We start from the raw sequence: 14,582 nt of genomic DNA on the forward strand, positions 1-14,582 counted from the left end.
TAGAATGAAGAGGTTGTTCATGGCTGGGGCTCTGTGGTGTGGCAGTAGCAGGGTAACAGGACAGACCAGCTATAACTAACGTCACGTTGTTTTGATCTGTTTCTCTTTGAATTGGGAACTGGAGGAGTGATTGTTTATTTGAATAATATGAGAAGTGTGAAGCCAGCCCCAGTCTGTTTTAACTCGCTCTGAATGCATGGGCGCCAACGACAACACGTGATGCATGAGAAAGCCAGCAGGCCCAAGGACCGAAGCCGTGCAGTTGTGATCACATGCACTCTGGAGTTCTGTGAGCAGGACGGCGATTCTATGTGTGCTCTGCAGCCCTTGGGAATCAGTGATAGTGGCATGGTCCAGGATCAGTGAATGACGCATTTATCCGGGCACCAGTAGGGAGCTGTTCAGAAGAGCTGCTCTGCATTACAGCCAGCCTTGGACTCAGACACAGCGCTGGGCACTGAGGCATTAGCAGCACTGGTTTCCAGTATGTGATCTGGAACACTCTGCAGACAGGTGTGGAGAGTACAAATGATTTATTACATTAAGCAATGTGACTGATTCCCATATGCCTGCGAAACACACACGGTCGGTACATTTAAAATAAACATTTTCAGCCCTGATTTAGTCTGCCCTCTGTCAGTCTTGCTGTACCTTTCTTGACTCCCTGAACCTTCCTTTGCTGAAGCCCTCTTCCATTACTTCACACCTCAGCAGCTTTTTCCTAAATAGGGGAAATGTGCATGAGACATGGGCACATACCCTTTTATGCCTCCAATACTAAAGTAACTTTTTGACCAGGTTAATAATGACTGAACCTTCTGTGCCCTCTTTATTTAAAAAATATATATATTTCTGCCCTCTGGCCCTATCAGGTCCTGCATGGCCTTGATTAACCATAAGGCATCAGGTTAATAAAACAGCATCCTGGATAGGCATTGAACATTTCTGCTACCAGGAGACACATTTACAATTTGCAATGGCCCCTGACCATTTTGGTCCTGAAAAATAGATTATTGATAATAACACCTTTTCTAATTAGATGTAGTATTTAAACATTACATGAACTCAGTGTGAACTTCTTGCAGTAACTTAAGTCTGTGCTTAGACTACAGTGCTTCCCAGCTTTATTGGAAAATTAATGAGGCTGAAAGTAAGAACCCTAATTGTATTCACTATTTTTGAAGTGCATTCAGGAAAAAAATCAAATTAACAGCTGATATGCTGAACCGAAGTAAAAGTTGCATTTGCATTCCTTTTTAGTGAGGTCTTATAATATGAATTAGAATAAAATAGCTGTCAAAATAAATGCTTCACTTTAAAGGTTTTCAAGGTTTGTAGAGGTTTTCTGTTTTTGAAAGGAGGGCAGATGGCACACCACCAACCTGACGGGGTTAGAAATGTTATTTTGACTGCTGAAGGATTTTGGTTATCAAGACTAGAAAAACCTCAGCCTTTGATTGTCTTCCCTTAGTTTGAATCTTCCCATGTTACTGTTTCCCATAATTACACCAGCACACATAGTAGTATTAATTTTATGCTTACTGACAAAGGGTTTTTCCTTATTTGAAATGTTACAAATAATCATTGCCATATCCAATTAGGCAGGAGCACAACGGTGCCAGAGAAATGATTTCATGTCTCCTCAATGCTATAAATGCGCTAGACTCCTTCCTTATCTTCCAAATTGCCCTTTAAAAGTAGGTTGTTTAAAATGCTCAGATGACCAACTTGCAGCAACACATTATCTGAGGGTCAAGGGTTATTAACTGTGTACTAAGCAGAGCGGTCCTAAAAATTAAATATGCTTGCGGAGGTGTGAATATGTCCTTATCTCCTCTTAGCCTCTCACGTTTCCTTTTGTACTGGTATTTTTTTTTCTTCTGCTTGAAACATGTCTGTATTTGTTTCTCTCTGTCTATTGGTGAAATGCACTTTTGTTTACTCTGAGTTGTACGAAAAGCATCTGCTGAATGTATAAATGTTCAGTAAATGTCAGCAAACCAGACAGCTTCATGGAGAGGGAGGCAACAGCAGGGCTTTTCAAATGGGAACATAGGGGTGCTGCAAATTGCTTCTCTCTCTCTCTCTCTCTCACTCACTCACTCACTCACCCAGGTGAGCCATGGTGGAAAACATGGTTTTCAGTCCCCTGGCAGAGGTATTTGTGATACACTGTAAATTAGAAAGGTAAATAGAGAAACTTTTCCAGAGTTAGACCAAGGTGTTTGTGCTCATATACGGCTCTAGGACCCCTTCCTTTACCCTTCACATCACACAAAATTCTCTAATGCCGAAATGTCAAAAACAGTGTAAGTTGTATCTAACTTATTGCAGACAGCAGCTGCACATCAGCTTGGAGCCGGAGGTATTACGGGGAAGTGGAGGATGATGGGAGAGGCGGTGCTTCATTGACAGCCCAAAATAATTATGGACAGAGGACAGACAGCTGTCATAGATGTACACGCAGTTGTGATGTACATATATCCATTCTGACGTCAATGCGCCCGTGTGTCCTGTGTGCTTGTGCTCCTCCTCGCCTTTTCAAGCACTGGACATTAACGTTAGTAAACTACTAATCACAGTCTATGCTTATTAAACTTATTTTAAACAAGTTTTTTTCCCTCTGCTGTCACCACTTCCCAATGACAATGATGTCATTGAAGGCAGCACTAAATTGTGATTCCTCAAGAATAAACACTGGCCAATGAGAACAGCCAGGGACAGCTCCCAGTAAGGAGGTGTTACTGTTGGGTCTGTGGTTTAAGGAGAGAAAGAAAAATGTTTCAAAGCTACATTTTCAAAAGTAATGGAAAGAGTATGATGTTTTTAAATATTATACACATAAACATGAAATATACAGTAGTATCAATAATTGATAAGTATCAATGCCAAATATTACTCAAAATTTTCTGACACAAAGTAAATGTAACATGTTACCACCAACAGTACCTCTGTTAATGGAAACATCAGTTTCAGAAGTATTTGTTTTTTGCAAGGGCTGAGTTGATGTCTCCCTCATTTTCCTCCCAACATTCTTTGGCTTCTGGAAACCAAACGTAAACAAGAAACACTCCTCCACACAAAGAAGGCTGTCTGACGCTTTGACATTCAACACCATTTCCTTTGTTTCTATATTTACCAAAGCCAAATGGGCCATTAGGATTTCCAGCACTTTTTTGGAAGAACGTTGACCAATGTAGTGCAGCATGTTGTAAACAAGGATTTTATCTGCAGATAAAAGAGATGCAGCACCAAGTTGCTACCACTTTTGTACGCCCCGGTCAGCCAGGTCGATTGTGATGTCTCTCTCCTTCAGAATCACTGTATTGTTCTGGCCTGTTTAGCGGGTGGCTTAAGCAGAGAATTGTAGCATTTTCAAACATTTCCTGCCTGCAACATGGGAAATTAAAGTCGTGCCAAGATGGGCGTCTCCATCTGGGGCAGCTCACAGGAAGAAGTTTCCAGGCTTACATTTACATTTACACTAATTCTAAGGGAAAGGTGTTGATTGTAATGATTACATGGCTGCCCAGTAACCCGGTAATAATACATGAGGGCTGCAGACCTATTAAGTCTGTGCCACCTTCTTACTGTGAGATGAACTGGAGTGAGTCTGTCTGAGAATGGAAGTTCAGCAATGCCTCAGCAAGTGTCACAGGCCAGTCCTTCTAAGTATCAGTCAAAACTGCTTTATAGGTGAAAAATCTTGATTTTGAACCTGTTGACTTAAAGTATGGACTCTACCTTTATATTTCATTTTTTGTGTCTGCTCTTTGGACTTTTAGTTCCCTGAGATGCTAATTTCTCCATTGAGGTGAAAAATGTTTGCTGTCAGTATTTTATTTCAATTGATATGTTTTTATCGTCACTGGTTGACACTGTCAACCTCTGCACTTTACTTTCCTCTCTGGGACAGCTTGGCATCAAAGGAATAGTAATGAAATCATTTTGGTCCTACATGTCTGGTAGATCTTACCAGGTGGTCTGGTCTTTACATTTATTTATTTAGCAGACACTTTTCTCCAACTTAGCTTCCAGTGAACTCACATACACACACCTTATTGACCAAGGTGGCTTACATTAGGTGCTAGATACACTACTTACACTGGGTCACTCATCCATACATCAGTGGAACACACTCTCTCTCTGTCACTCACACACTATGGGGGAACCTGAACAGCAGGTCTTTGGACTGTGGGAGGAAACTGGAGCACCCGGAGGAAACCCATGCGGAGAAGATGCAAACTTCACACAGACTGAGCAGGGATTGAACCCACGTCCTCTCACACCACCCAGGCACTGTGAGACAGCAGTGCTACTCACCGTGCTACCCACTTCCATGGTGTAGTCATCCCAGGTCATCCCTCAGTGTCTCTCAGTTGGTGTTCCACAGAGCTTGGTGCTGGGCCCTCTACTCTTCTCAGTCTACACCTCTTTCCTCAGCCCTGTCATCGCCCCACATGGATCCTCCTACTGCTGCTACACCAATGATACCCAGTTCTTCCCCTGTTATACTCCCAAAGGTACAGATGTTTCCTCTCACATTGCCACCTGCCTCTCAGACATTTCTGCCTGAATGTCTGTACACCGCATATAACTCAATCTCTCCGAAACAGAGGTCCTAGACCTCCCAGGTGGTCCGTCCTCCTGCCGTGAACCCTGTATCAAACTGCAAAACTCAGTCATTTCACCTATTTCATCAGCTAAGAGCCTGGGAATTTTTAAAAATAATTTCTTCTCTCAACATATCAAAGCCACAACCTAGTCCCACAGATGCATCCTTCATAACATCTGCAGGATACGCCCTTATCTCACAACAGACTCTATGTTATTCCTGGTCCAGGCCATAGTGCCATCCCTTGTGGGCTACTACAGCTCTCTGCTGTCTGGCCTTCCAGCCTCTGCCATCAAACCTCTTCACTTGTTTTTTGACCTGCCGATGCACTCCCATGTCCTCCCCCACCTCTCTCCACTGGCTGCCTATCGCTGCCCATGTCAAATTCAATACTCTAGTTACTGCCTACCGAAGTGAATCTGCTGCCCAATATCCAGAAGACCTGGTCACTTGCTACACCCACCTGGATTGCTACACTCCTTCACCACTATCTGTTTGGTGGTCTCACATATAAGAGGTCCAAAAATCAAATGCACAAACCTCCCGCTCTTACTCAGACTTGCCGAATCCCTCTCCACAGTTAAGAGGGGCCTCGAAACTCGTCTCTTTCAGACTCACTTCTCTCCTGGCGTACAGTGTACTCAGTTAACATGTTCTGTTATCTGTTAATAATAATAATAATAATAATAATAATGTTTCTTTTTTTAAACTTTGCTTGAACATTTTTAATTCAGGAACAGCACTGCTTGTTGGCACAAGAATGGCTCATTGAATGCCAGAAGAGTCTTAAAAATATGTCTGTGAACAGTGGGGAAGTCTAATTTACCTCCTGAATGAGTACAGCAGTAGTTTAACATTCCTGGGTCTCAAATGAGCATGAAGGATGTTTTAGTTCTTTATGTGCTTTTTATGTATGTTTGCAGTAGAAGTTCAATATTATTAATATTTACTTACTAAAATACTCCCGTTTTCACATGGCTGCATTGAAACGTTCACAAAGGATTGTGTCTGTTTTTAAAGATTTTTTTGCACACATCACATCCAGTGATCTGAAACTAGTTCTGTGCCTTTACCAAGTCCACAGATAGGACTGTATATAGGAAAAGTGTTTTCTTAGGGATTTAATCATACATAGACTGTATGCATGCACAGGCACACAAACATATGTTCCACATATGGAGCTGTCTCATCTTAGCATCTTATTACCTTCTGGATTCAGATCAAAAAACTGAAAAACGAAGCTAAGAACAAGAAACCTAGAGGAAAAACAGCATTAAATGCAGATTTGTGTGCTTCAGTGTTTCCTCACAACTTGCCCTCCAAGACTGTGTTTTCTCTTAATATTATCTCTTATATTTACTGCATGTGTTTGGGAGATATTATACAGTTCAAGGAAAAAAAATGCCTCCCACAACAGAGAGACAGAGAGCTTGGATACATATAGATGATTATTGAAGTATAGCCTGATTTTCTCATAAGGCTGCTGTTATAGCACGCATGTTCCAGTAGCTACTTACTGAGGTGACGTGCAAATAGAAAAATGGGCTGATGTAAAGTAGCAGGTGGTGAAGGACTAACTTACAGAGATTTCAGGAGCTTGGGAGAGAAATGTATTCAGTAGAGATGAGTTTTGAAACCTTTCTTGGACACCGGAAGGGAATCCACAGGAGACGAGTAAGTGACCAGAGGTGGAAAAAAGGGAAAGAATGAGAGAGGCTGTGTATTGTGTGCACAGCTGTGATAAGAGAAGCCATGGGCACTAATGACTGAACGAGGGGAACCAAAATTACTAGATAAAGACAAGTAAAGGGCCAAGTACCCAGTCCTGTGGAACGCCTGTTGAGAATCTGAAAGTCTTACTTGAGCACACTGGATCCCTTCTGTAGAAGAAGACAACACAGAAAAGAAAAATATGTGCTTAGTTCAGTTTAACAACCAAAGCCTTGGGCCATTTTTTTGTGTGTGTTTTGTCTTGTCCATTTCCTTCTCTTTGCTCATTATTGTACAGTAGATCTAAAGAGATGAGTCTTCTGAGCAGTTCAGGGTCATTGTGCTGGCTGGTTGTGCTTTCACACATCTTAAAACACATTTCTCATCTGCTGTTTGTTGAGTGTTTTTTTTCCATTGGATTGAGTGTAATTAGATACAGACAATGTACAGTACAATTATTGTTAATGTAACACAGTTTGTTGTAATAAATGGAGAAAATGTGGTGATGTTAAAACTACAAAAAACATGCTGACTGACGTTTTCTTCTATTGCAGCCCTAGTGATAATTACACTGTACAATCATATGCAAATATACAGTGTACCATTGCATACTTCTGAATAACTGTTTTACATTGTAGGTGTGCTGCACATTATTTAAATATTTATCAATGCCATCTGAGATTCCATTAATGATAAACAATCGAACATGAAATCATTACCAAGTTGCCTTCCTTCGATCCACCCTGATGGATATTTTAAAGACCATTTCTGGTAACATGAGTCATAAGTAAGGAAAGTCTTAATGTGGCTATTACCAAATGTCTGATTTGGATGTAGGAGAATAAATATGTTTGAGTTTCCTGAGATCTGGAAACTGGGAAGACAGTACACTTTGAGAAGAAACAGAGATCCGTTTTCTTTGAGTATTCTACTTGGCAACATTACTTTTATTGAGGTAAAAGTAAAAAAAAGATCACTTTCTCTTTGTCTCATTTTTTTTAAAAAAAAAATGTAATATTTTAAGGAGGATCCAAAATGCATAGATGAAAAGAATTAAATCTCCTGTTTAGCTTGACTTCCCATTGTCTTTAGCAGTAAATTTAGTATGCTGTATTTAATTTTGTGGTTGTTGCTATAAAGGTGCAAAAGTGTCTTTATTAGCAGTTCAAACACCAAACTGTTCAGGTAAATATCTGATGCCGTTAACAGTGACATGTGCATTTTTCATCTAAGCTCTAAGGTGATATGTGAACAGGTGCTCTCTTTGGCTTGGTGGTAAAACGAAACATAAATTGAAGATGACAGAGAAACAGCAATGCCTTGAAATGTCTTGGAAACACAGACGTTTAGTGAACTTTTTTCCATTTGTCGCTCAGAAAGGGACGTTTGCACTGGAGATGTGTTTGGCTGATGCAACCATCTTGTCATTGTATAGTTCCTATATAGGATCAAAATATTATGAGGCAAATTTATTTCTTGGTAGTAACATCCAAGTATGGTTCATTAAATAAACCATTTTACATTCAAACCACTCTACACTTTAGGTGCAAATAATTGGTTTTAATGTTTTTTTTAAGAGATTTCCATTTTTAAACTTTAATGGATAATTGTAAGCCTTCAGTGCAACTGTTAAATGATTTTTTTTAAATATTTGCTCTGTAGGCTTTCATAAAGCCTGTTTCTTCTTGTCTCATCCACAGGCTCTACTTGGGAGAAATCCATCCGACAGCTGGGCTTTGAGAGGTAAGAGCCCCGCCGCACTGACCTGCTTTTAGCTCCACAACCTTCCATTCTTTAAATGCTAAGCTTGGCAGGACTAACTCTGAGGAGCGAAGTTTTTCATGCATGACACCATTTAATGTGCTGTACAGCAAAATATTCACTGGCCTGCATACACTCTGTACTCTGGTCAGCTGGCCCACCCTAATCTCTAGGAGCTCGAGTGAAAGCAGCAATTTTAAAGGTTAAGTACAGACCAGCCTCTAATTTCTTTGCCTTTTCAAAAGAGTCGACATCTGCTGTAAATTTCCAGGAGCACAGTGCTGCTGCAGAAGGCCAGTAGCAAGTATGCTATGGTTTGATCACTGCCTCTGCATCTCCTATCTTGAAAATACTTTGAGCAAGTGGAGTGTAACACAGATATCCATGTGCAGGAGAGTTATGGGAAGGGCAGTGGCTGGATGATGTTCATATCGCCAGACAACTCCATTAAAGGGTCCAATATGTGGTGCGTTGAAGCTGTGGAATCCATTGCCATTAGGAAGACTGTGGCACTGCTGTGACCAATGGTTATGATAATAGCCCAGGTCAGCACTGTGAATCGGGACAGAAGAGGATGTTGGCATACAGAATGACAGCATCACTCTGTCAAATGTAAAAGTATCTGCTGGGAAACTGTACATCTCGTTGAGTGGCTCAGGCTCACGAAACTCAGATCCTCAAGAAGTTGGCAACAAACTCTTTGGAAATTATGCAGCCGAAAATAACACTGTACCCTGAAACGATAACAGTTGAAATTTATTGTATAACCCCCAAATATACTAAGTATACAAGGGCTATAGTATATACAGTGCTGCTTGAAATTATGTGAAGCCTTTGTGTCCCTTAGTTTTACCACAAAATAGGAATGGGAAAAATGGAATGAGAAGCAGTTTTTCTCATGTGACATAATAGGTGTGTAATGCCCAATTCCATATGTTGCTTTAGGGGAAATCATGTGTGTAATAGAAACACACAAGTAGCGCAGGTATAAAAATAATTGAATACCAAGTTCAGTTGGTTAAACCAAGTGAGTAACTAGAATCAGGTGTGTAAATCATTATGTATTCATTTTATAATATTACACAAGAATAATGACCATCCCTATAGGGTTTACATACTTTTAAGCAGCACTATAGATGGATGGGGGGCATGGTGGCGCAACGGGTTTGACCAGGGCCTGCTCTCCAGAGGGTCTGGGATTCGACTCCTGCTTGGGATGTCTTGTGGCAGACTGGCATCCTGTCCTGGGTGTGTCCCTTCCCCCTCCAGCCTTGCGCCCTGTGTTGCTGGGTTTGGCACCAGCTCACCGCGACCCCTGCTTGGGACAAGCGGTTTTGGACTGTGTGTGTGTGTGTGTTTCTGTGTATGTATGTGTAGATGGATGATTGGTCCTAATTTTAATAATGTTTTATTTTGTCTTTTATGTTTCTTTTTGAAATTCAAGTTTGAAATGTTAATTTTGTGTTCATTTAAGAATACGTTTTCTACTGCTTACTTTGAAGCGGCACTATATGTTGCTAGTGTACAACAGTTAATTATTATGACATTATCGTGGTATTTATTATTATTTTGCTCACACCTTTGTCTAAGATCACATACAATGCTTGATTTTGTCTACTAAGATATTTACAGCAATTTTCAAATTTTTACAACTAGGTAACTGGAGCAAACTGGAGGTTAGTACCTTAATATCTAAGATATTACAGCAAAAGTTACAGTTTGAACCCAGATCCTTTCAATGTGAAACAACGACTGCAACCATTATGCTACCTGCTGCCCTAAGTAATTGCATTACAGTACTAATGGTATAATATGTCAATAACGTTTATGCTTCATTCAAGCGTGTCAGGAAAGCCAAACATTTTCACAATAACGTGTTTAATACATGACGATGTCAGCTGCCTATGAGACGCAAAGGATTAAACATGCAGAAGAGGGGAGGAGGTCAGAGAACATGGTGATGCCCACGATGAACCACTTTACCACAGCAGCTGGTTCCATGGTAATTTTTATTGGGGGACAAGCAGAGCTTTGTTCTCTGTGACAGCCAGAGCCAGGAGCTTCTTCCTCAGTATCTCCAGCACGATGACTACCATTTCCACTAAGATGAGATGTTTGACGATATGAGAAATAAGAGCAAATTGTTCAGCAGTTCTCATTGCTGCAGACTAGACTGAAGGTTTGTCAGTTCTAATCTCAGAATGAACTCTACTCCGGTACCCTTTACAGCGGTATTCTGACTGGCGTTGCTTCTTGGATGCTGATATCATGACGGATGTTTAAGGCACACGCCCAGTCCCACAATATTTCACACATTCAGTCCATCATCCATCTGTGTTTAATTTCCATAACAAAAATAGCATTATTCGGTGTATTTAAACTGTTTTTTAATGACCCTGAAGGGAAAATCTCCTTTCCTTATGCTGTTTTACTTCCTTTTTTGGAAGATTCCAGCCCTGGTCTAATTGGCCAGTTTTACAGGAGTAGTAGCTTGTTTTTGTTCTCGTGAGAATAATAGAAATATGAAAAAGAGGCTTGCATGGGGTTTTCTAGATTTTAGCACTGCTCTTGTCTGGATTTGTGTCCTTTGGCAAATTTATGAGCAGTTTTTGTATGGCTCTCTGTAATTGTAGTACTTTCAGCATTCCTTGAAGGACTGCCAAGCGCTCTTGAAACTTCTTGCTTGCAGTAAGTTTTCACATTTGATTTATGATGTTAATGTAAAAGTTTTCTTAGTGTGAAATAAATTTTAACATGTGTTTAATCCCATACAAAAATACCTCAACTGTTGTTTCTTTAGGTGAAGATAAACAGAGCCAGAATAGCCAAAACCCAAAGTGTGTTACATGTTATGTTTCATAAAAAGGCAGAAAATATGTGAAAATTATGACATGTGTCATTGCCATAGCAAAACTGTCTCTTTTTAACATTTCTAAACATTTACTTTTCTCAGTCACTTTAATGATATGGTGGAGTATTTTACCCTTTCACTTAAAACACATTAATCGTGTGGAAGAGTTCATCCAGCATGGAAAACAAAGGCATAAAAGAACAACCAACTGTAGTAATTTATTTACCACCTGTACAGTTAAACTACAGTTTAGCATTTGTGAAATTTGTTTATGAATCCTCTATAAACATTGGAAAGTTCCTGCAACACTTGGTTGACTTGTGCTTCCCAACCTGTGATATCAGACAGATTCGGCCACTTTGCATTTGAAAATAAAATCTTTATGGTGGAATACATAAACTTTTTGTTTGCTTTTCTTCGTTTGAACTGGCATTGTTTGACTTTCCATGTTGGGTAATATTTTGTCATTATAACACTATAATCTGCTTTTCGTAAAGGCATGTTTTGAACAGATTTGAAGTTTGCTGCTGCAGTTTTTTCCTCCTGGTAATAGAAAGTGTGTCCGTCGTTTTTGGCACTCGCATAATTACACTTCACACCTCTATTATTTGCCAGCCAGCAACTGAACAACTTGTTGTTGTGTATTGTAAGATAATGGGCTCAAATTCATGCAATATAGAGTACAAGGTTGTATACTTCGAAGTAAAATTTTTTTTTTTCTACTTCAAATGAGACATAAAATAATAATAATGTAATCTCTGCAGCTCTAAATTTGCACAGTTTTGTCGCACGTGATAACACAATATGGGGGGACGTGGTGGCGCAGTGGGGTTGACCAGGTCTTGCTCTCCGGTGGGTCCGGGGTTCAAGTCCTGCTTGGGGTGCCTTGTGACGGACTGGCATCCCGTCCTGGGTGTGTCCCCTCCCCCTCCAGCCTTACGCCCTGTGTTGCCGGGTTAGGCTCTGGCTCCCAGCGACCCCATATGGGGCAAGTGGTTCAGATGATCTGTGTGTGTGTGTGTGTGTGTGTGTGTGTGTGTGTGTGTGTGAGATAACACAATATTATAATTTCCCAGTTAAACTGCAGTTGATTTAAAATCATAGTAAGGACATCTACATTAGTTTATTTAGCAGGTGCTTTTTCTCCAAAATGACTTCCAGTGAACTCTATGTAGTGTTATCCACCCACACACCTTATTCACCACGGTGACTTACACTGCTAGATACACTACTTCCAATGGGTCACTCATCCATACATCAGTGGAACACACTCTCAGGAACAGTTAAAAACACTTAGAAACGTGTTCTTTTGACTAGTGGACAGGTTTTGCCATCTGTTTCTCTTGGCAGGTGATCACTTGCTCCTTTTTTGGTTTTGCTGGTTAGTGTCACTGCCAATTCTATGACATAGAACAGGTTTTTACTTCGCCAAACCATGTGGGGAACACATCTTGCTGCCTTTGTATGTGCTTTGTGAGGATCTCCTAGTGGTGCTCACACTCTGGAATGAGAGATGCGTAGTTGTGAAGGCCCAGCCACCTCTCAGCATGCTGCTTGACAGCATGGTTGCGCTTTATCACAGCACTATGGGAAATCAGTGTTGTGTTGTCTTCCACATGTTGGTGATTAAATCTAGAGTGTTCTGCCTCAGAGTAGTGTGAGTGTGGGTTTCATTGTTCATTGTGTATTTTTAAAACCTCTGACAATGTTCTGAAAACACTCAAATATCTTTGTCTAATGTGGTAAGTGTGGACATGGACCGAAGCGTGTTCCTCCACAGCCGCATTTCAGAGCAGTCAGGGAGCGGCTCAGTACCGACCAAGTAACATTGCCGCCTCTCTTCAGTCTCTCTATTCTCCCCAGTCCTCACAGCAGCTGGCATCAGTCTCCTGAATTGATTCATCAGAAGCTGGTCCTTGTTAGACTGAATCGGCATGGGGCAGACAGTAGACAGTTGTCCATCACGTTCCGATGGGACATAGCATTCATAACACGTCATCTTCTGTGTCTGTGTTCAGCTACATTTTCCCACATATGTGAACAAAATGTGTTGTTTTCAACAGTGACATCAGACAAACTGACTACTTCGAGAATCTCATGTGTGCATCTATGTCACTGTCTGTTGGTGAGATTCAGTTCTGTTTTTGGCGAGTTGTACGTTGCTTTGGACAAAAGTGTCTGCTGAACAAATAACTGTAAATAAATGTAAACATAGTCTCTGATGTAATGTGTAAGTACATGTCCATGTGTAGTCCAAGGTACAGTATCTGACCGGAGACTAGAGACCATCCAATAGGGTGTTGGGTGTCTACTCCAGTGAGTTCTAACTTAGAAATTGAAAATTGGACTTGTCTTGAATAGAGCATTTGATCCACAACTGCTCAACTTTTCTGAGAAAAAGACCCAAGTTGAAATGCTCGGTGGAGTCACTGCTCAAGCATCTAACATGTGAAGCAAAAGCTGAGCTACACACAATTTACTTGCATACCGTCATGCTTAGTCTCCATCCAACTAGCTTAAAAATAATGCTTTAAAAATAATTTGTTTATCCTGCATGCTTCTCCTCTAGTGCAGCTCAACGTTACTTCTTAGGACCTTCGTAGAGGAAGACTTCTGCCAAGGTTGGCCTGTGCTGCAGGTATGCGGTTTACCATGGTTGGAATATGCTACAACCAAGTACTGTTTTATGTACAGCTCCTAGGAGATTCCAGCCTTGAGGTAACCAACGCAGGTCTCCAGGACCGCAGTGTGTGGAGCTGACTCCAAAACAAACTAGGTGAAACACTCTGCTTCGTATACTTCTGTAAATAAGAACACTGCGGTCTCGAAAAAATCTTAAATCTTTTCACATTTAAAGTCATCAAATACCACTTTTTATTTAATAAAGAACAGAGCAAAGCTGTCACAGCAACATATACATACACAGCATGTTTGCTCAAATGCAAATACAAGTAATGCAGCAAAAGGCAATAAGTAATCTCTAGTGTGTCTTGGCATTTAATAAAAAAAAGCTGCTGTGTATTTCAGACAATCATAATACATATACACACAGTCTGAAACTGCTTGTCCCGAGCGGGGTCGTGGCGAACCGGAGCCTAACCCAGCAACACAGGGCGCAAGGCTGGAGGGGGAGGGGACACACTCGAACAGGCAGGACTCGAACCCCAGACCTGCCCCACAGCAGGGCCCGGCCAAGGCCACTGCGGCACAATTTTAACCGCAAAACAAGAAAATAACATAGAACGTCACTACTGTATTATAAATATATATTATAAATACCTATATAAATATTTAAAATGGTAGTTACAGATAAGTGCTTACTACTTTAACCACACCCAGATTTATAAAAGGAAGGGAGTAGCATGCAGGTCAGTTTTTATTACCTGAAATGTACTGATAAATCTGTGCATTGGAATTAATTGGTGTAAGTGTTTTGTGCCAAATTATGAAGTAGATTTTTCCACCCTGGCTCACATCCATACTTCACTCTTACTTGTGTGACTCTAGCGCGCTCACTGTCAAAGGTCTCGAACTCAAAGCGTGTTCCATGACCCACCTACCGGCCACAGTACACACAGGTAATCAAATTCTCCTCCTTAGCTCTGCCCCCAGCTTCAGATTAGCGTGATGCCTTATGTGCCACCA

The 14,582-nt window shown here is 40.9% G+C and overlaps 1 protein-coding gene across 2 annotated transcripts in view; it reads left to right on the plus strand.

The window, feature by feature from the left end:
* piezo2b (piezo-type mechanosensitive ion channel component 2b) overlaps positions 1-14,582 on the plus strand; it is a 78,936-nt gene that overhangs the window by 16,245 nt on the left and 48,109 nt on the right. For both annotated transcript variants that reach the window (XM_018745142.2, XM_018745141.2), the window contains exon 3: positions 8,026-8,068. In XM_018745142.2, coding sequence (XP_018600658.1) covers positions 8,026-8,068 — 43 coding nt within the window. The remainder of the gene's footprint in view (positions 1-8,025; positions 8,069-14,582) is intronic.

This window comes from Scleropages formosus, chromosome 7, assembly GCF_900964775.1.
Source record: "Scleropages formosus chromosome 7, fSclFor1.1, whole genome shotgun sequence".
Taxonomy (NCBI): Eukaryota; Metazoa; Chordata; class Actinopteri; order Osteoglossiformes; family Osteoglossidae; genus Scleropages; species Scleropages formosus.